Source organism: Zingiber officinale, chromosome 1A, assembly GCF_018446385.1.
Source record: "Zingiber officinale cultivar Zhangliang chromosome 1A, Zo_v1.1, whole genome shotgun sequence".
Classification (NCBI taxonomy): domain Eukaryota; kingdom Viridiplantae; phylum Streptophyta; class Magnoliopsida; order Zingiberales; family Zingiberaceae; genus Zingiber; species Zingiber officinale.
Genome location: NC_055987.1, coordinates 185,549,250 through 185,568,979, shown reverse-complemented (window position 1 = coordinate 185,568,979; position 19,730 = coordinate 185,549,250). Strand labels below are relative to the sequence as shown.

Here is a 19,730-nt window from a genome sequence, read left to right as displayed (position 1 = left end):
ACCTGGGCATGGTCGAAAGCAGGTGATTGCTTTGATTGGCGCGCCCAGGCTCCCTCGAGAGGTCTATATAAGGTCTCCATTTCTTCACCGGAGGTACGAGAGTCCTCATCCTGCAGCCACTTTTTTCATCTATTCCCTCGCCTAACTTGATCGTCGGAGGGCCGTCGCCGGGACACCCCGGCTCGGTTTTGTTGCAGGTTGGCCGGAGCACTCGAGGATCCAGCCGGGAGCGCCACATCCCCAGCGTTCGTTGACCCCTGGTTCGGACAGGATCAGTTGTTTTTTTATTTTTCGGGCAATTACCCCTTCTTACCGGCCTCAAGGGGACCAACAAATTATTCTCATGATCCGGGCCTCTCCTCCAGTATCCAATCACCATTGACTTGCTCCGGATCTCTCCTCTAAGACTTTACCCTTGATCTGCTTAAACTTTTCACCACCTAGGATTTGCTCCGATCACCTTTGAATCGCTTTAACTTTTCGAGTTCACTCCTCTAGAAGCCCTCATTTCCTTCATTCAAATCCACTAATCTATCCACATGGCTGACTCTGGCTCGTGCTTCTTCTGGCGATTAGTTCGATGAAGAGTGGTCATACTTTGACACCACTTATTAGGATCAAAAGAATTTATATATCTCAACAATATTATAATATTGTCCACTTTGAACACAACCTTTCGTGGATTTATTTTTGGACTATACCCAAAAGATCTCATACTAATAGAAATATCTTGCATCTTATAAACTCATGATATTTTTTATGTCTTTTCAATATAGGACTTTGATTGTATTATTCCCAATACAATACAGTTAAGGGCAACTGTATGTCTGTATAGTTTTAGTCTAGTGGGGGTTTCCTTTTGATAAAAAAAATAAAGGGATATTTCTTTGATGATTCAAATAAAAAAGTATCCGTCTAATTATTATCCAAAATCTTTTATAGTCATCTGATACATTTCAACTAAAATGACAAATATACATTAAAAAAATTAAGTTGATAATAATAAAATAATTTTTTTTTAAAAATATATATGTTGATGTAAAAAATAGAGTCTAATAACTTAAAATGATTCATATAATCGATTTAACTTAGTAATATAAAATTTAATTGTTGTTGTATACGTATCTTGGCATATATTAATAAAAAAACACATTTCAACTAAAAATACTTGGCTATTTTAAAAGGATCCGAGCTAAACTGATGTTGTTGTGATTTTGAAATTCTTATGAGCATGTCAATGTTATTTTTTCTTGATTTTAAACTTTATGCTAAACCACTCAAAACTTTATGTCAAACTTAATAATGACTAAACCAATCGCAATTTGATATAATTGTAATCGACTAACGAATGATTTCAATCATGATTAAACACTTAGCAAGATAATGAAAAATAGATTATTTTTTTTTCTTAATGGAATAGCGCAATGGGACAGCGGTTAAATCTTTTAAATGATTAATTAAATATTTAATGATCGAATCTTAATTGCGTAGAGAAATTTTTATATGTGAATTAAAAAACAAATGAAAAAGAAACACGGACTTCGTGTCCTCTTCTGTTCTCTCTCTCGCTCCTCGCTGTCTACTACATACAGGGCTTGACCTTTCAAGACAAAATGCGGACACAATGGCTGTGGCTGCATCTTCATGATTTCTCGGTGAAGTCACTGCGCTCGTCACAGATTCTCTATGGAGAGAAATCTATATCTGCTCTTAATGCTAATTCTTGCATCGATTTCTTCTCATCTTTGCCCAAATCAGTTGTTTGCTTCCCATGACGACGGACCAATCGGCGGCGAGATGTGCTGGTGCCGCTGATGGCGCAGGGCCACACCATCCCCATCGTCGACATGGCGCACTTCCTCGCCCGCCACGGCGCCCACGTCACCTTCCTCACCACCCCGCTCAACGCCCTCCGCATCGACGCCATCATCCAACGCGCCGGCGCGTCTGGGCTTGCCATCGACTTCGTCTCCCTCCCTTTCCCCTGCGCCGACGCCGGTCTTCCCCTAGGCTGCGAGAACCTCGACGCCCTTCCGTCCCCGTCGCGCGACTACCTCCCCAACTTCCTCCGCGCCTGCGACATGCTCCGGGCCCCCTTTATGGCGCACCTCCGCCGGCACCCTCTGCCTCCGAGTTGCGTCGTCTCCGACGCCTCGCAACCGTGGACCGGGGAGATGGCGCGGGACCTGGGCGTCCCGCGGCTCATCTTCCACGGCTTCGGGGGCTTCACCATCCTGGTGAGGCAGATCCTGCACCAGGAGGGCGTCTACGTGAGGGTCACCGACGAGTCGGAGATACTCGACGTCCCAGGATTTCCTCACCCGCTGCGGGTGCCGATGGCCAAAGCTCCGGGCACCTGTTTGGGTCCTAAGCAGGAGCATCTACGCCTCAGGATCATGGAGGAGGAAGCCATGGCTGACGGCGCTGTGGTGAACACCTTCGACGACATTGAGGCCGTGTACGTGGAGAGCTATCAGAAGATGATCGGAAAAAGGGTATGGACAGTCGGCCCCTTGTGCCTCTGCAACAGAGATGCCACCCATATGGCCGCAAGGGGAAACAAGGCGGCCATAGATGTCAGTCAATACTTGCGCTGGCTCGACTCGATGGCGCCGACCTCCGTCATTTACGTGAGCTTCGGCAGCCTCGTCACCGCCGGCGTCGAGCAAATTGTGGAAATTGGAATGGCTCTGGAAGCTGCAGGGTTTCCGTTCGTATGGGTGATTAAAGCCGGAGACCGATTAGCCATAGAGGTGGATCGGTGGCTGGCGGAGAGCGGTTTGGAAGAGAGGACAAGGAAGAGGGGGCTGGTGATACGAGGATGGGCGCCGCAGATGATGATCCTATCGCACCCTGCTGCCGGCGGGTTTTTGACGCACTGCGGGTGGAATTCCACTCTGGAGGGAATATGCAGCGGCCTTCCCATGGTGACTTGGCCGCACTTCGGCGACCAGCACATGAACCAGAAGGTGGTGGTGGAGGTGTTGAGGATCGGGGTGGCAGTGGGAGGCGGATCGGCCAAGTGGGGAGACGAGAACAGCGGAACGGTGGTGAGGAGGGAGAAGATCGAAAAGGCAGTAAGGGAGTTGATGGGGGTAGGGGAGGAAGCCGAAGCGAGGAGGGAGAGGGCGAGGGAGCTAGGTGAGAAAGCAAAGCGCGCCATGGAAGGAGGTGGCTCCTCTTATCAGAACTTGAGCAGGTTGATACAGCAATTCCAATCGGAAGCAGAGTAGATGCAAGTTCGATATGATAAATATTTCAGAGAATCGTAGAAATCGATTCATCAGCAGCCAAACCAGATTGTACAATTCTATATTTTCTCGATCGAAAGTTTGTCCACAATCCAGATCAAAACAGATGAATCATCAAGCACCAAAAGTTTTACTTAAAAAGAGAGACAAATATAATTCCTCATCAGACATTATATCGTATCATGTAAGAACAATAACGAAAACAAAGATCTAAAATTCCGAACCGATCGAATTCAACGTGTTTAGTTTAATTCACCGTCTCCATTCCTTGTCGCCGGAGTTCCCGTTCGTGGTGGCGGCGCCGTAGCGTTCGACACGCTCGTCGATCCAAGCCCTCATGTCGGCTAGGACCCGACTGCTGTTATCTTCCGGCTCGCCCTGGATCAGGGAGTGGTACATGCCCTCGTAGAGGATGAGCTTCTTGTCGGCGCTGGATGCTTTCTCGTAGAACACCTTGGACCCCTCCGGCGATGCGACGCCGTCGTCCGTGCCGTGGACGGTGAGAAACGGCGCGGTGACCTCGGCGAAGTGGAGCTTGAAGTACTCGCAGAGGCGGGCGAGCTCCCTCATGGTGCCCACGCGGGGGCGTCCGGTGTAACGGCGGGGATTGGAGGCGATGACGCGGAGGCGGTCGCGGTCCTTGATGGCTTTTCCGACCATCTTGTTGTCCGGCATTGCAGCCCACGTGTCGGCGAGCCCGAAGAGGAGCCCGTAGAGGAAGAGGTGGATGCGGGAGGGCTTCATGTCGTCGGGGATGACGAAGAGCGGGGCGGAGAAGATGAGCCCCGTCCACGTGCTCCTGTCAGGGGACCGCAGGTACATGAGGAGGGTGGCGGCCCCGCCCATGGACTCGCCGACAAGGAACGCCGGAAGATGGGGGAATTCCCTCCTGACGGAGAGGAAAAAGGAGAGGGAGGCAGTGGCAACGGCTTCCATGTCGCCGAGGTAGCAGCGGACGCCGTCGGACCTTCCGTGCCCGAGGAGGTCGGCGCAGTAGACGGCGTAGCCCCAATTCGAGTAGGCGATGGCGAACTTTTGAAAGAGCCAGCCGGAGTCAGATCCGTATCCGTGGGTCATGAAGACGAGGGCCTTGACGGGGCGTAGCTCACCGGTAGTGGGATCGACGGGGAGGAAGGACTGAGTGAAGAGGCGGCCATGGGGGCTCTGGAAGTAGGTTTGCTGATTGCGGACGCCCTGGGACAAGTAATACTCCTCCTCCCCAGGCTCGTCGCCCCAGAAGTACTTAGTCGGAGAAGGAGCTACCGGTGGTGGAGCGGCGGAGCCCATCGGCGAAGCAGGCACGACGGCAGAGCGATGAACTCAATGAGGTGCGCGTTGTATTGCCGACCATCGCTGGCCTCTTATCGGAACCGATCACGACCGTGAAGAAGGCTTTCTCTTAGTCACCGTTGGATCAGATTGAAATTAATCTTGACCGCTGAACGGTGAACAGACGTGACCTACCACTTCTCACGAGAGTGAGATGACCAAAGTAGCATTCACGATTGGATCCCTGTTAATTTCTTTTTCCAAATTAGTTCTACACGTGTCGACTTCTAATGAGCTTTGAAACAGCGAGCGTGTCTGGAGCTGTTCAAGAAATCTACCCTTGATTTAGGTGAGGACGCCACGCACATCGATTATCTTCGTTACAATTGGTCAACTGTCATTTTTTTAAAATCAAAACCTTTTTTAAATTAAACTTTAACAACATCCTAAATTCGAAATCCTGCGGTGTAATGTTTTAACAACATCATAATAATTAATAAATTTACTTTAACAAATCGACTGACACATATTAGTCTCTGTTTTGCGATGGTTTACTTGCCAAGCATTAATATCCTTCATGAAAACTGATTTGTTTTTTTTTTTTTTGTTTTCTTTCAACAGAAAATGGAGTATAGAATTCGAAAGTATTTTTAGCATTGTGGTGAGGTGGTAGTTGAGAGGCCACCTACCCTTTGATCTTATATCATAATATATTTTGGTTGAGTTGGGGTAGTTGAGTGGGCCCGAAGGTAACATGATGGACAGATTTCATCTATTAAAAACTAAAATATTGAAGTTATTTAATTGATCAGTAACAAGCCAAAACTCAGAATCGCAATCCAAGTCCCGCATAAGCAATAAAAACTTAACTATTGCATTTTTGCCCCACGCACATTACACAGCCATTAAGACGGCGATTAAGACCTAAATAAATTCTCAAAATATTTTAAATAAACAGTGATTAAGATTTGAACTGTCAGTTCACGAATTATTTGATTAAAAAAAAAAGAGTTTGAAAGCTCACAACTGATCAGATTAATGTTCTTATTATCATTGAAAATTTTTTTTTACCCTGTATTTTGACTGTTTTTCAAAATGGTCTTATTATCATTGTTGTTGTACCGATTGATTCACTTCAGTCATCAACAAAATGTCTACATGAATAGGAATTATAATTGAAGTTGAATTGAGGGGATTAGGTTTATCTTCACCGTACCTACTACTAGTAACATTATTATCATATAATTTTTAAATTTTTTAATTTAATAATCTAGATTTCATTTTATCAGGAGGTAAAATTTTCTATCAATCATTAGAATAAATTTTGAAAATGTCAAAATGAGTGTTTTGCTCAAGATAGTAGACTCATGTGCTTTTTCTCTCATAGGTGCTCCGTCCATGATCATCCTTTCCAAGTTTTTCCATCAAATTTAATGTTACCGTATGTCCCAACTAAATATCAAACTATTATTCTCTTATGTGCATCCTCTGTGCCTTACCGTTGCGCTAGCCTGGGGTTCCCTATAATGTATTTGTAAAGTTTTTTCATCCAATGGGACAAACAATCATCGGATGTGATGCTTTTGGGCTGCTTGTTGTGAGTTCTTTCTCATTTACATGTTCAATATTTTCTTTTCCTATCTTAAAAAAAAATAAATTCGTTACCTTAACATTCCTTCTAGTGTCTATTCCACGGAGATAAATGTAAATACATAGATGTTAAGTGTATAGTGAAGTAAACTCTAAATTATTAGTTTTTGATAATTGATTCTTGCCTATTACGTAGAAATGTTATGCGTCCACCGTTTGTATTACGTCCTGAGGGTCATTTCCTATCTTTCAAAAGAAAAAATAGATCCTCTATCTTAGCGATGCCTCTAGTGTCGGCTCATGGATATGGAGGAAGGTATATATAGATACACAGGTCATAGACGTGTGGTAGGGTAAACCTCATCCCCTTGGGATGGTCTAGTCTCTAGCACACGACATAGCCGAGGTAAATGTCTCCCTCATGCATCAGTTACTATTCCAAAGGCTAGTAGCCACCCGTGATTTACATCTTCCGTGTTGACCTTGAGACGGATTGGTAGGGGTGCTGGGGGCGAGCGTAGTCACCTTTTGCCACCATGGTAGGGTAAACCCCGATAGTCAGTCCTATTTTTTTAAAAAAAAGGTAGATCCGCTACTTTAGCAGCGCACCTAGTACCAACTCCACGGATATACAAGGAGATAAATATAGGTACATAGATCATAAACGCATGATAGTTAATCTTATCTTTCAAAAAAATAGGTAGATCTCCTACCTTAGAGACCCCCTAGTACCGGCTCTACGAATATAGAGGGAGGTAAATATAGATACATAGACTATAAGCGCATGGTGGGGTAGGTCAGTCCTATCTTTTGACAAAAAGATAGATTCGCTACTTTAGCTACCCCCTTAGTACCGGCCCCACAGATATGAAGGGGGAGAGGGGGGGGAGGGTAAATACAGGTACACAGATCATAGGTATATAGTAGGGTAAATCTAGATTGTCAGATCTTGAAAATCGACCCCTGACTATTATAGTATTATCAAAGATATTATGTGTCCATTATCTATGCTACGCCCCAGAGCCGATCAATCCTATCTTTCAAAATTTGCCTGCAAGTGGTAATGATATATTTGCATTAACTATTTAATATATTTACATTTAGTTTAGTTTCAGTTTTTAATTACCAACGTCAGTTTGAATTGAAGATTTTAAAATGTAATTTATATTATTTTCATGTTTTTATCCATGAAAAATTAATAGATAGTATTTTTTTTTTAATTCTAACTAAAACATTAATACATTTTACTCCTTGAGTCAACGATATTCAGCATCAAAATCCGGGAAAAAGAGATAATTTTAAAAAACTTTTAATATTTCAAACTATAAGCCTATAAAATAAAAGGGTAATTTAAAAAATATTTTAATATTTAATAAAGGTTTTAAAAAGTATCTTTTAAAGTCTATTTTAATTTAAATTAAAGATTAAGAAATATTTCAAAAAAAAAGTACTAACTCTTGAGATATTTTAAGAACTATCCAAATATAAAATCCCCATGTTGTAGCCGTTGACTTTGACTTGTACAAGTTGACATTGGCTTGCACAAGTTGACATGAAATCCACGTTCGATTAGACTTCCCGATCGACCCTCTTCCCCTGCACCTCGCTAGGTCGTGTATCAGCGGTCTTTTTGTAATTCAATCTTGGTGCTCTTCCTTCCCTGCTGCTCACAGTTGGTTGGTCAACAAAGGAAGCAACCTTCCTAGATGCAATAATCTCATAAATTTTCATCTTTTTTTTTCCTAACAGGAATTTTGTGATGGAAAAATGTCTGTAGCTCATCTCACAGACAAGAATGGGGATCAAGGTGTTGGAGTAATGCAGCTGTTTCAGCTTCCTCTTCAGGTCAGTCTTCCCCAAACCTGTTCCTTGATCAATCTCCTTAATTACATCCAAAAACTCTACTTTTGGAATCCCTAACAAAGTTTATGAGCTTTCTGTGAGCTAATTTTGGCCCCCTATTTTTAGTCACTCACAAAAGAAGGCCACCAAAATTTCCAAATTATCCTAATCAGGGTTTTCTCACCTTGATTTTCCTTCATTAGGTTTCTGGATCGTCGAGTTGTGGGGTTTAGGTATGGATGCCACACTTCCTTTGGCTCTGAGGTTGTGGGTTTTGGGGGTCTCAGTTGTTTTCATACTGCCCGCCTCATGCTCGATGAAATATGTGAGTGAACAAACCTTGGATGCAACCACAGAAGACCCTTACACACCGCATGACTATGTGCGATTCCCCGAGGTCGAGAAACATTGTAGCTCTTTCCTCTCATTTGCTCACAATTTGGAATTTGATTTCAATAGGGCCAACAACCTCAAAAAGGAGCTATCCTTTGTCGGGGGAGACTGGATTCAGGTCTCCGGTGATGCTCCTCTTATGCCATTTGACCCAAGTGATGCTCCACTTGGTGCTTCTGATCTTCCTAATCCCTTGTATCTTGTTTCGTTCTCGATGAAACATGTTGATCCACTAGGCAATTCCCATAGTTCTCTCAACGTCAGCGGAGCTTTAGGTCTAGGAATTTCTAGAAATGGCACTGCTCCAGAAAGTGTTCCGTACCAATTCCCGGAGTTCCGGTTTTGGCCCGGGAGTTCTGAGCTCAGAATTCAATTTGAAGGTGTTTACATTGAGTTAGAGAAGAATGGTGGAGAGAGGGTCTTGTGTCTTTTGGGAAATGCTTTGCTCCCTTCTCGTGATACTGATTCCTCTCACCCATGGGAATGGGTGAAAGATGCAAGTTCGACCAAGTATCAACATCCTCACTTGCAAGATGACCAAATTTTGCTTGTTCTTCACTACCCCAAGGTGTTCACCTTGACAACTAGAGCTGTCCGTGGTGAAATGAAGAGCTTGAATAGACCTCTAAGCCCCAGGTATTTTGATGAAATTCAGTTGTCTTCCAGGCTTGGACCCTACTCAAATTATGAGTATGGGTCAGAAGAGCTTGTTTCAAAGGCCTGTGCTCCATACCCTTCTGGAGATGACATAGTGCATAACCAGTTGGAGGTCTACAAGGGAACTGGTTTTTGTGACATTCTTTATCGGTTTGCCTCTAGAGAGTTACTCAACATTGTGCCAAACTCGAACTGTAACTCCACTGATGAATATTGCCGTAAGCTGGGACCTTTTGTAACGGAGATGGCAATCAATGCCACAGATGGTGGTTTTGCTAATGTTGGCCTGATGATGCAAGATATCAGGTGCGAACCAAGAATTGACAAGAATAACATGAGTCTCGCAAGAGTGTTTACAGTATTTAGAGCTATTCCTCCATGGGAGGATCATTACATGGTAGCACCAAGAACAGGCCTGAATGGTCTGACTCTTTCAGCTGAGGGAATATGGAATTCTTCTGCTGGACAACTCTGCATGGTTGGTTGTCTAGGGCTTGACAATGAAAAATGTCAATCTCGCATTTGCTTATCTGTCCCCACATCCTTCTCTATCAGTCGACGCAACATCATTTACGGCAGAATATCTAGCATTGAAGATAATAAGGATTTCTCGCACTTTCCCTTGACATTTGAAAACCCTGTGCACCCCTCGGAACTACGGAATAAAATGAACAGAAATCCATTTATTACATACATGTACTCGAAGATCAAGCTAGCTGGTGCTTTCCTTGAGAGAAGTGAACCCTTCGACTTCAGTAACATCGTTAAAAAGTCACTCCTAAGCTACCCAAGAAAGGGGAATGATGGTGATGATGACATGGCAAATCTTTCCAATCTTGCTGATGCTCTCACTCTCCATGTGCCAGTTGTGCCAGATCCAATACCTGATGTTCACAAAGAGAGGCCATTCCTTCAGATGGAAGTGTTGTCTATTGGATCACTATTATTAGGTCAATATTGGACACTTTCAAATGCATCAATTGCAAGTAACCAGAGTATCCCACCTTCCAAAGAAGATTCCACTGAGAAACAACTGCTTTTAAATGTATCTGCCGAGCTCATACTTTATGGAAACCTTTACACCAATGTTTCGTTGCTCTACTTGGAGGGCCTTTATAATCCTATTGATGGAAGAATGTATCTCATAGGCTGCCGGGATGTGCGTGCTTCGTGGAATATACTTTTCGATAGCATGGACCTTGAAGACGGATTAGATTGTTTGATTGAAGTAAAAGTGGAGTACCCACCAACAACTGCACGGTGGCTGATCAATCCAACAGCAAAGTTCTCCATCACTAGTCAAAGAAATGATGATGACCCACTACATTTTGACTCGCTCAATCTCCAAACATTTCCAATTTTCTACAAAGAACAACAGGAGGACATTCTTTCTAGGAGAGATGTTGAAGGGATTCTACGAATCATCACCTTATCATTAGCTATCTTGTTTATTTTGAGTCAATTGTTTTACATCCGAGACAGTGGTGTTGTTGTTCCCTACATATCTCTTGTCATGCTTGGTGTCCAGGCTTTAGGCTACATCATTCCTCTGATTACAGGAGCTGAAGCATTATACGCAAGAATCACATCTGAATCTTACGAGAACCCCTCAAATGAATTCAAGGAGAATCAACGGTTCCAATTCATAGACTACATGGTGAAAATTCTTGTGTTGGGTGCCTTCTTGTTAACTCTAAGGCTCGGTCAAAAGGTGGTGAAATCTCGCATAAGATTACTTACAAGAACTCCACTGGAGCCAGGACGAGTCCCAAGTGATAAAAGGATACTTCTGATAAGTTTTTGCATCCACATGGTTGGTTTTCTGGGAATTCTTATCATGCATTTTGTCAACGTTTCTCGAAGACCTGTTCACCAGACTACATACTTGGATCCAAGCAGGAATAACCATAAACTGAATGAATGGGAAATGCTGCTGGAGGAATACATTGGTCTTCTTCAAGATTTCTTCTTGCTTCCCCAGATCATTGGAAACTGTCTGTGGCAAATTAGTTGCATGCCATTGAAGAAAACCTATTATATTGGAATAACAATGGTAAGGCTACTTCCGCATGTCTATGATTTCGTAAGAGCTCCAGTGTTCAACCCATACTTCTCTGATCAGTATGAATTTGTGGATCCAAACTTAAACTTCTTTTCAAAGTTTGGAGATATTTTTATTCCAGTCACTGCAGTTGTTTTTGTTATTGTGATATACATTCAACAGAGGTGGAATTACGACAAATTGAGTCAGGTACTGAGATCAGGTCAGAATAGACTCCTTCCATCTGGTTCCAGAGTCTATGACAGATTGCCGCCAATGTCATTCGAAGCAGAACTTGTCGCTGGTGTCAATGAAACTGAAATTGAAAAAATTCCAAGCGAGGAGGAAGCATGATCACCATGGGAAAAAAGCTCCATGGTTCATCATTTAGGTTCTAATTTAATGTTTTGCAGAATAAGTATAAAATCTTTTTTTCGTTTTTAGCTTAGAACTCTTTTTCAACTGCATTAATGTAAACTCTACCAAAGGTGTTTCCATCAGTTGGCTAATTATCATCTTAATGCTTTGGGTTCCTTTTCTTGTATTCCTTATTTTTTTTTTTTTTACTTCAGTCATTTGTAGCATGTGGCATCTTCTTTTTAAAGTGATGATTAGGTTTCTAAACTGCTAATGATCTCCTAATATGTCAAAAGGGAACTATCCATGTCTTATTAATTATTGAAAGATTGTTAATCAAATATGAGCATGTTTTGGGTGGTGGGAATGTGTTGTGGAACAATAATGCCATGTGTTATGCAATTATTTTTGAGTAAGCCTTGATTTTTCTCTAATATTTTGGTGTTTTGTTATTTGGTTTGTACCATCCAAGAATAGCTACTCCAAATTCTATCTTTGCCCATCCAAGTACGTGGGAAAATGCCAAGCGGAATTGCCTTCCGTCAATCACGTGAAACAATGGAAGATAACTAAATAAACGACAAAGAACTGATAGAAAGAAAACGTTCGACATGAACAGCCAAATGGCAGATTTGAATGAGATATCAATGAGAATACATGTCAAACTAGTGGACTCGATTAGGTCAAGCCATTGCTAAATTACTTGACTTTATGTTAAAGTGCTGCGGTGCAGCAGCCTAAGAGACAAGACTAGCAAAATAAATCAACTTAGTCTGATTCTTATGACAGCAGTTGAGAGAACAGTAAACTCACTGTAAATGGGGGTCAGCCGCCGCATATGGTACAATTGGATGATACCAAATCTCACCTGGGAAAAAAATGAGTTAAATAACCGAGCAGCTAACCTAAACTCCACGTCCAATCTAAATGGTTAAGAGCAACAAGATCAAATGTCTTCTACTCAATCAGCCAGGCTATCCAGAAAACTTTGCAGCTCCTTGAGGCCCTCTGCAGATATGCTCCTTTGAACTCGAGGCCTTCCAGCAGTCAGGATTGGGGGTGGCTTGGTTTGGAAGCATACTAAAACCACAGCTAGATTGTCGCTGCTCTTCCTCTTCAGGGCTTCGTCAATGAGCTCCTTACAGCAGGTGGCTGGATCATTGTGTTCTTGTAGCTTCCGTCGTGCGAAGTCCACTGCATTCTGGTTGAGGAAGACTTCCCAAATTCCATCACAGCCCAACATCAGAAACTCATCCTCCTCCGTTAATCGCATTCTCATCACCTCTGGTTCTGCACTAAGGGGGCCCACGCCATCTGGATCTTTCATTCCATCCATGTGCCAGTCCCCAATAGCACGGGCAACATTAAGCTGTCCATTTAGATAGCCATCGTAGACATATCCACCGAGGGATTCAATTCGTTTCCTTTCGCTGCTGCAATCTGGCTTGTGGTCATGAGACAACTCAATTGCCTTACCACGGCGACAAAGGACAGCACGGCAATCTCCAGCATTTGCAACCACCAGAGAACTGTACCACATGAAAGCAAAGATCTAGAAAGGAATCAGAGAGCCCTAAAGTGGGGCATGAATAAATGGGAAACGAAAGTCCAAGCACATAAACAATACAATCATGAGATGCATGTATGTTTGGACAAGAAAGAAAGGCGACGTAATGTACAGATAAATAATAAGGCTTCTGCATCTGCAAAAGAAATGACTGTATATACCATATGGATATTTGAACTCAATCACACTCTTGGTCGTTCAAGAAACTACCTTAAAAACACAAGAAGCACTTGTAGATTCCAGGTGAATTTTTATGTCTAGAATTATACATAAGCAAGTAGTTATGCTCTGTAAGAGGGGAACTGGAAAAGTAGCACACCAAGTTTCGACTAGTTTTTAGCTTGCGACAGCCAGCAGAACGATAAAATAAAGAAAGAAAACAATGTTATCTTTCATCAGAATATATATAATTGAGCTTATAGCACCATGACAAATCTTGTGTAGAAATATTAAATAGCCCTTATGCTTGATCCAGCTCATACATATACAGACAAACAGATAGCTCAATGGCTCAAGGATGAACATGAAAATCAGCAGCGGTATATTTGAGAACAAACACCATCACATGGTTGTCCTAACTGCTGATATGTATAACAAGTGCAGACAAGATTTAGGAAAAAGGAAAAGGTAACATTGAATGTTTTCAAGATTAGTAGACATCTATCTTCTCGACAACTGAGCACATGATTGGTCCAACTCCTGTTAAGCCTAACAAGTGGAAAAAGATAGAAAAAGGTAGCAGAACATAATATAATTTGAATGTTTTAAAGATTAGTAAGCATCTATGTTCTTGACAACTGACAAATGCAGTTATCCTTGCTACCTGAATGTTGGAAAATTAAATACCATTACAAGAATGAAAGATGCAACCCAATATTAAACTGACACCTATGCATCTTTTCCTTCCTGGTTACACACCCAAAAAGTACAGGATGGCAGATAATCGCTAAGGGGGAATTGAAAATTTGAAATCTTTCCTACAAACAGGAAGATCTAATCAGAACTCAGTCCTTAAAAGGTCATAAAAACCCTTTTCAGATAAAATTAATCAGAAAAGCCCTTTTCTGGCGCTCACAAATTTTTAATTCCAAAGGGAAAAAAACCTAACCTTCCAACAACTACCGCAGCCAGTGCAGTAGTACCAGAAGCAAGAGAAGAGTTGACAGAGCAGGCCTCTGCAAAAGCACTATCCGTCTGCAAGAATGCAGAAGCAACTGCTCTCTCAATCTCGCCTGGGAAATCCTCGTCCTCTAATAGAAATCTGGGCAAATTGCTGCAAGCAAAATCAGCAGCATGCTTTCCACCATGCCCATCAAACACCTATTAAAATTAGATACTTGGCCAAGTTAGAAACAGATTAGAAGGCAGGGCTGGATAAAAAATAAAGAGAATTGAAGCAAAATCAATAGAATACAGTCCCAGTTTGCAGCAGCATGCTTAAGAAAATAATGAAAAGCCAGAACAGAGTTATGTAGAAAATTCCTCAACATACAAGCAGCATACCCCGTAAAAGGCACTTGGTTCTCCAAAAGTCTTAGTCCCACAATCTTGCATGAGATTGTCCCAGCAAACATAGGTATCTTCCATTGTTTTTCGGAAGCCTATATCAACCCAAGCCCCAGATCGTACAATTGGGAGGAAATTAGTTTCACAACCTTTAGTGCCTTTCTCAATCTCAACAGTCATATCCAGTAATTTTGTCTTTGTCTGCAACACACTTTTTATTATTAAAAAACTGAACTTAAAAATAATCGATTTAGTATCAAAATTAATTATTATTAGTAAAGTTCAATGAAGTGCAGCTTCACAAGTCTTATATCAAACAAAATTTAAAAGTACATTGTAACATCATTATTTGCATTAGTTAGTGAAAATTAAAATTCCTGATGTGCTCTTCCAGCAAGCTATATGCATCTTAATCAGTTAATTGCTCCTAATAGAAACAGCCACATGCATGGCATAACTAATAATCAAGATCTTTCTTACTAATAAAAGAATATAAATTTAGAAAAACACAAAATCATCTGGAAAGCTCTTTTTAAATTTTAACATCATACAAAATACCAAATTGTACTAATCCTTTTCCGGTAACATTTCCATCTAGAAACAGTTCAGAAAAACAGTGCTGCATAACTTATGTGCTAACAAGATGTTGCATTCCATGTGACACAAGGGAAAATGTGGTTACATTTGAAATTAATATGTTAAAATATTCATCATTTAAGAAATAGATTTCAGAAATAGATGTGTGAAATATTCATCATTTAAGCATCAGAAAAATAGTACCTGAATCGCGCATTTGCATTAGAACTTAGCTCAAGGTGTTCAGGCTTAAAATTTGTCCTTCCAAAATTCAGATTTCAGAAATAGATTGTTTCTTCCGAAGTGTGTAACACAGCATATATATATATATATATATATATATATATATTCAAACCAATACAGAGCACTTAGCGGTTATCTGATAAACTCTAATAGACAATCAATACTTGGTACCAATAACCAAGCATTATACACAAAAATTAAAATAAGATTCAAACCCCTAGTTTTCATTGCTGCCTTCATCCACATTCAACTAGCAAAATAAGTATTTCTCAAAGGGTGACAATCAAATGGAGATCTAGTGCTAGTTAAAACCAACTGAAAGCTTACTTTGGCTCATCCCATCCCAAGAAAACAATTGGCAACTCTTTTTCATTGCAGCATGGTTCTCCAGGTCTTATTACCTGTGTTTCCTCTAGTACAGCTCAACAGGCATCAAGAAATGAGTACCATCTCTGATAGAACACTATCAAGAGAGTTTCAGACGGCTTCAAGAGAACAAATGGACAGCTAGTTGACAGCAAAAGAAAAAAAAAACCTATATCTCATATTTGAATCATCCTTTAGACAGAAGATGCCCTTCCCTCAAAGAATCATCATGACTGCTACACAGAATAAGGCCACACAGGAAGGTGGTATTATTCACATTACCACTACCAGATAACCTGAAAATATTGCTGGGTTTGTCTCCTTCAAGAAATCTAGCTGCTAATGCTTGTACTGTTGATCTTGAATGTAAACTGAACTTATCAGACCAGCTTAGCAAAGCTAGTTGAGTAGCCAATCTTAAGGATCAAAGCTATGATAGATGAGGTGAAGCCACAAGTCCCGTCTCTCTATAAAATTTAAGATTTGATAAAAAAAAGACAACCCGGTCCACGAAGCTCCCGCCATGCGGGGTCCCGAGAAGGATTCATTGTACGCAGCATTACCCTATTTTTTTGCAAGAGGTTGTTTCCAGGATTCAAACCCGTGACCTTTTGATCACATGGCAACAACTTTATCATTGCGTCAAGGTTTGATATAACAACAATAATGACCCAGTCTTACTCCACTAGGAGGGATCGGCTATATAAATCCTTCTACGCCATTGCATTCTATCCTCCATTATATCATCATTTATATTGCATAAATTTTATCTTATTTTATTGTTATTAACAAAGTCTTTTTTTATCTTTCTCTTTCTCGTTTGATGTACACATTTGTCATAGTTTCACATCGTCTAACTAGAGTATTTATTGGCTGTCTAAGTACATGTTCGTACCATCTTAAATATATCACCTGAGCTTTTCCTCAATAGGAGCAATCCGGAAATTCAAGGTTTGATAGTATGATTATATTTTGCATGAAATAATCCGCTAAAAAAAATCATGCATTTAATTCTTCCCGTTCTTGCAAGCTACAAATTCTAATTTACTATGACCAGAACATAACGAAATTTGTGATGCCATATCTCCGTGCTATAGGGTATGTCATAGGGCTGCATGGCAAACATATTTTCCCAAAGTACAATTGATTTCTCAATCAGGTTACTAAAATGTAAAGAAACATAATAATAGAGAAGTTGACAAAGAGATCTAGAGAAAATGCTATGTGCTTAAGAAAAAAATAAACCAAGACAAAATGATTAAAAAACAATGTTTCGGGGTATATTTTATTTCCATAAAGAATAAGATTGTCAATAATGCCAGTATATATCAAGGATGTTAAGATCATATATGTAATTGTTTAGTGGTCCAATATGTTATTTGTTAAATGATGATGTGTTAAAGTTATTGCTAGATAGTAGATACTATACAAAAAAAAAAGGAATCATACTTTTAGTTGTGAACACAAAATCATCCGTAAGTAATTTGATTGAATCAACATTGCTAATCAGAAACAATGCTAATGGGAATCATGCCAACTTTTAGTTACGAGCACAAAATATTTGATATCTTCAGATAAGTATTTTGATTGAATCAGCATTGCTAATGGGTAAATAAAAAAATTTGTAAAGTGGTTGACCAATAAATGCACCTACAAAACATAATGGCAACCATAAAATTTGATATAGTGTGCACTGAATGAATATAAATAAAATACAAACGTGCATCAATATTTCTGAAAATTAAAATAATTAAGAAAGGTGAAACTCTCAGGATCACTAAGATGAGTAGAAATTTGTTCTTCTTATTGAGTAATTAAGATCTTTTAAAAGAGGAAATTTTGCTAGAGATAGTTCAAACTTGTCAAAATATGGCATACATGTACTTCCTTCCTAAGTCTGCAGTTTGTTAGTAATATATTAAAACACGATCAATGCAATTTTCTAATCACATTATTTGCATGTAGCTAACAGTGCAAGTCTTTAATTTAGTTCTTTACTTCTACATGATTATGTCTTATTAACATATCAAGAGTTAAGAACTATGCAATAGATACTCACAAATGGCCTGTACCACTACACTCTATTTGTACCTAGACAGCTTCCATGCAATGGCCATTTTCTAAAAAAAAATCCTATCCTCGCAGTCATTAAAAACTTATACACATTCACAACCCAAGTTAAAATGCTATTATGGTTTTCACAATCTTGAAACTGGCCAAAAATAGCATGTAACAAGACCATGCTAATTATAATTCTAGCAATTAATCAACTAACGGAGGAAAACATCAAACTAAGATGCAACAAACAGCAACTTTAATATTTCATTGATAAGTTATATATTAAACAACGCAAATTTAAGTCCGCAGCCTTCCTAGATCAAGAGTGCGTCATTTCATAAATGCACATCAGTATAACAACATACATGTTGAAGTATATTCTTTTATGAATACACCCGCGCCTTAAATATATAATGAGATAAAGGAATTCACAGGAAGTTACTTTTACAAATAATAGTTCAACAGAAAAGGAAAACCACACATCTATTGCAGTTTGATGACAAAACGACTAAAATGGCAAACAACCCCCAAACTTGGAGACTGCTATAAAGAGGGAAAACCCAAAAATCGTTTCAAAAAAACTCAGACACAGAAGAACAGAATACTAACTGTCGCCAGATCTGATACCCATAATCAATGAAAAAAATCCTAAGTTTGAACAGGCAGCCGACAAGGTCTCCACATCAAATTCATACCAGCGTATCCAAACCACAAGATAAATAACGAAGAATTAAAATTTCGCCAATGGATAAAGACGAGAAGATTCTATGATAAAGTGATAAAACCTAATATCAACGGACACCAATTTTAGTAAAGTTTAAGAAAGTCGCGACGCTACATGGTTTACACATTGCAAACACACACGCAAAGGAAACAAACAAGGAAAGAAGGCTGCTGAAATCTTACGAGCGACTCGTGACGAACAAGAGCAGCCTTGCGGTGTGTCCCAGTGAAGCATTGCTGATGCGGTCCTGCAAAAGGATTCGGCGGCCGGCCGTCGCTTGGCCCTCCATTATCTCCGACACCACCGCAGCCACCTCCGAAGTTTCCCTCCATCCCTTCACATCCCACCTCTTCCTCGTAATCAGCTCCGGAAAGTAGTCCCGAAACAGATTCCAAATCCAAAGAAACGACAGAACAAGAAACGCCAAATCGATCGGCAGCGAATCAAAAACGTGAGCCGAGAAACCCACGGAAGTAGCGTCCGATCAGTGATCGCTTCGCCACCACGCCGCCTCGTTCGATTCCCACGGAAAAAGGCTAGCAGAAGGGTCTTCCTAGGGTTTGCCGTTTACTTGCTGCAAACGAGCACGGCAAAGGTCGAGCAGATATGGGCGGTACACTTCGGTACTCGCGAACAAAAACGGTTCAACGACTACGACAGGAACCGTGCGTGCAATTCAGCGATCTGGAACCAGGCTAATCGATCTGACGGATCACAATCGTGGATAGCGTCAGGGGGTCTTGCTGGATCGACACGCGTCCACATTTTAAGAAGCGCAGTGCCACTGTTTTGGGCTAGGTGGGTGATGCGTAGGGCGACGTATCTGACACTCCAATAGCGAAAAGGCATGGCCAGGAGGCCTTATTGACCGCTAGATCAATAATGGACGAAGAGGATTAAGATTGTGTGAGTCGGTGCGACGCACGTCGTGGGAGGGCATCTGTCCATTAATTACACTATTCGCAGTTTTATAACTATAAAAAAATGCTCTATAATTTTTATTTTAAACAAACTCTTCTATTATTTACAGATAAATTAATAAAATTTATAAATATATATATATAGGAGTAAAATCAAATTCGTGAATAATAATAATAATAATAATAATAATAAAAATAAAATACTTGCAGTTCAATTCTACTAATGGAAAAGATTATACAGACGCAAATCAAAAGATATGACAATTTATCAAAAGGCGTACTACGGTTAATGTATTTATCAAAAAGCGCATCACAATTTTGTATTTACCAAAAGGCGCAGGTAAGTGATGTTTATTACCGAATATAACCC

At 40.7% G+C, this 19,730-nt stretch overlaps 4 protein-coding genes across 4 annotated transcripts; 2 read left to right on the top strand and 2 right to left on the bottom strand.

The window, feature by feature from the left end:
- The first annotated feature begins 1,595 nt into the window (after positions 1 to 1,595).
- On the top strand, positions 1,596 to 3,369 carry LOC122038663 (UDP-glycosyltransferase 73C2-like). The gene has a single exon (XM_042598509.1). The coding sequence runs from the start codon at positions 1,815 to 1,817 to the stop codon at positions 3,231 to 3,233; it is 1,419 nt and encodes a 472-aa protein (XP_042454443.1). The 5' UTR covers positions 1,596 to 1,814; the 3' UTR covers positions 3,234 to 3,369.
- On the bottom strand, positions 3,361 to 4,608 carry LOC122038665 (caffeoylshikimate esterase-like). The gene has a single exon (XM_042598512.1). It carries the CDS (start codon positions 4,536 to 4,538, stop codon positions 3,504 to 3,506), a length of 1,035 nt encoding a protein of 344 aa, XP_042454446.1. The 5' UTR covers positions 4,539 to 4,608; the 3' UTR covers positions 3,361 to 3,503.
- A 3,043-nt stretch (positions 4,609 to 7,651) lies between these two features.
- On the top strand, positions 7,652 to 11,576 carry LOC122038659. Its single transcript, XM_042598506.1, has 3 exons — positions 7,652 to 7,756; positions 7,860 to 7,955; positions 8,156 to 11,576. The coding sequence occupies exon 3, from the start codon at positions 8,188 to 8,190 to the stop codon at positions 11,395 to 11,397; it is 3,210 nt and encodes a 1,069-aa protein (XP_042454440.1). The 5' UTR covers positions 7,652 to 7,756; positions 7,860 to 7,955; positions 8,156 to 8,187; the 3' UTR covers positions 11,398 to 11,576.
- Positions 11,577 to 11,992: 416 nt separating this feature from the next.
- Positions 11,993 to 19,047, bottom strand: LOC122038664 (probable protein phosphatase 2C 57). The gene is made up of 4 exons (XM_042598511.1): positions 18,623 to 19,047; positions 14,471 to 14,674; positions 14,076 to 14,287; positions 11,993 to 12,929 (listed from the first exon to the last, which is right to left on the bottom strand). The coding sequence occupies exons 1-4, from the start codon at positions 18,770 to 18,772 to the stop codon at positions 12,362 to 12,364; spliced, it is 1,134 nt and encodes a 377-aa protein (XP_042454445.1). The 5' UTR covers positions 18,773 to 19,047; the 3' UTR covers positions 11,993 to 12,361.
- Between the last annotated feature and the right edge of the window lie 683 nt (positions 19,048 to 19,730).

Bases quoted from the DNA above. Each gene is read 5' to 3' on its own strand.
- LOC122038659 (XM_042598506.1), top strand. From the start codon at position 8,188: ATGGATGCCACACTTCCTTTGGCTCTGAGGTTGTGGGTTTTGGGGGTC.
- LOC122038663 (XM_042598509.1), top strand. From the start codon at position 1,815: ATGGCGCAGGGCCACACCATCCCCATCGTCGACATGGCGCACTTCCTC.
- LOC122038665 (XM_042598512.1), bottom strand. From the start codon at position 4,538: ATGGGCTCCGCCGCTCCACCACCGGTAGCTCCTTCTCCGACTAAGTAC.
- LOC122038664 (XM_042598511.1), bottom strand. From the start codon at position 18,772: ATGGAGGGAAACTTCGGAGGTGGCTGCGGTGGTGTCGGAGATAATGGA. The intron at 14,675-18,622 runs GTAAGATTTCAG...AGTGTGTTGCAG, and splicing joins TTGTTCGTCACGAGTCGCTC to ACAAAGACAAAATTACTGGA. The intron at 14,288-14,470 runs GTATGCTGCTTG...TAATTTTAATAG, and splicing joins AACCAAGTGCCTTTTACGGG to GTGTTTGATGGGCATGGTGG.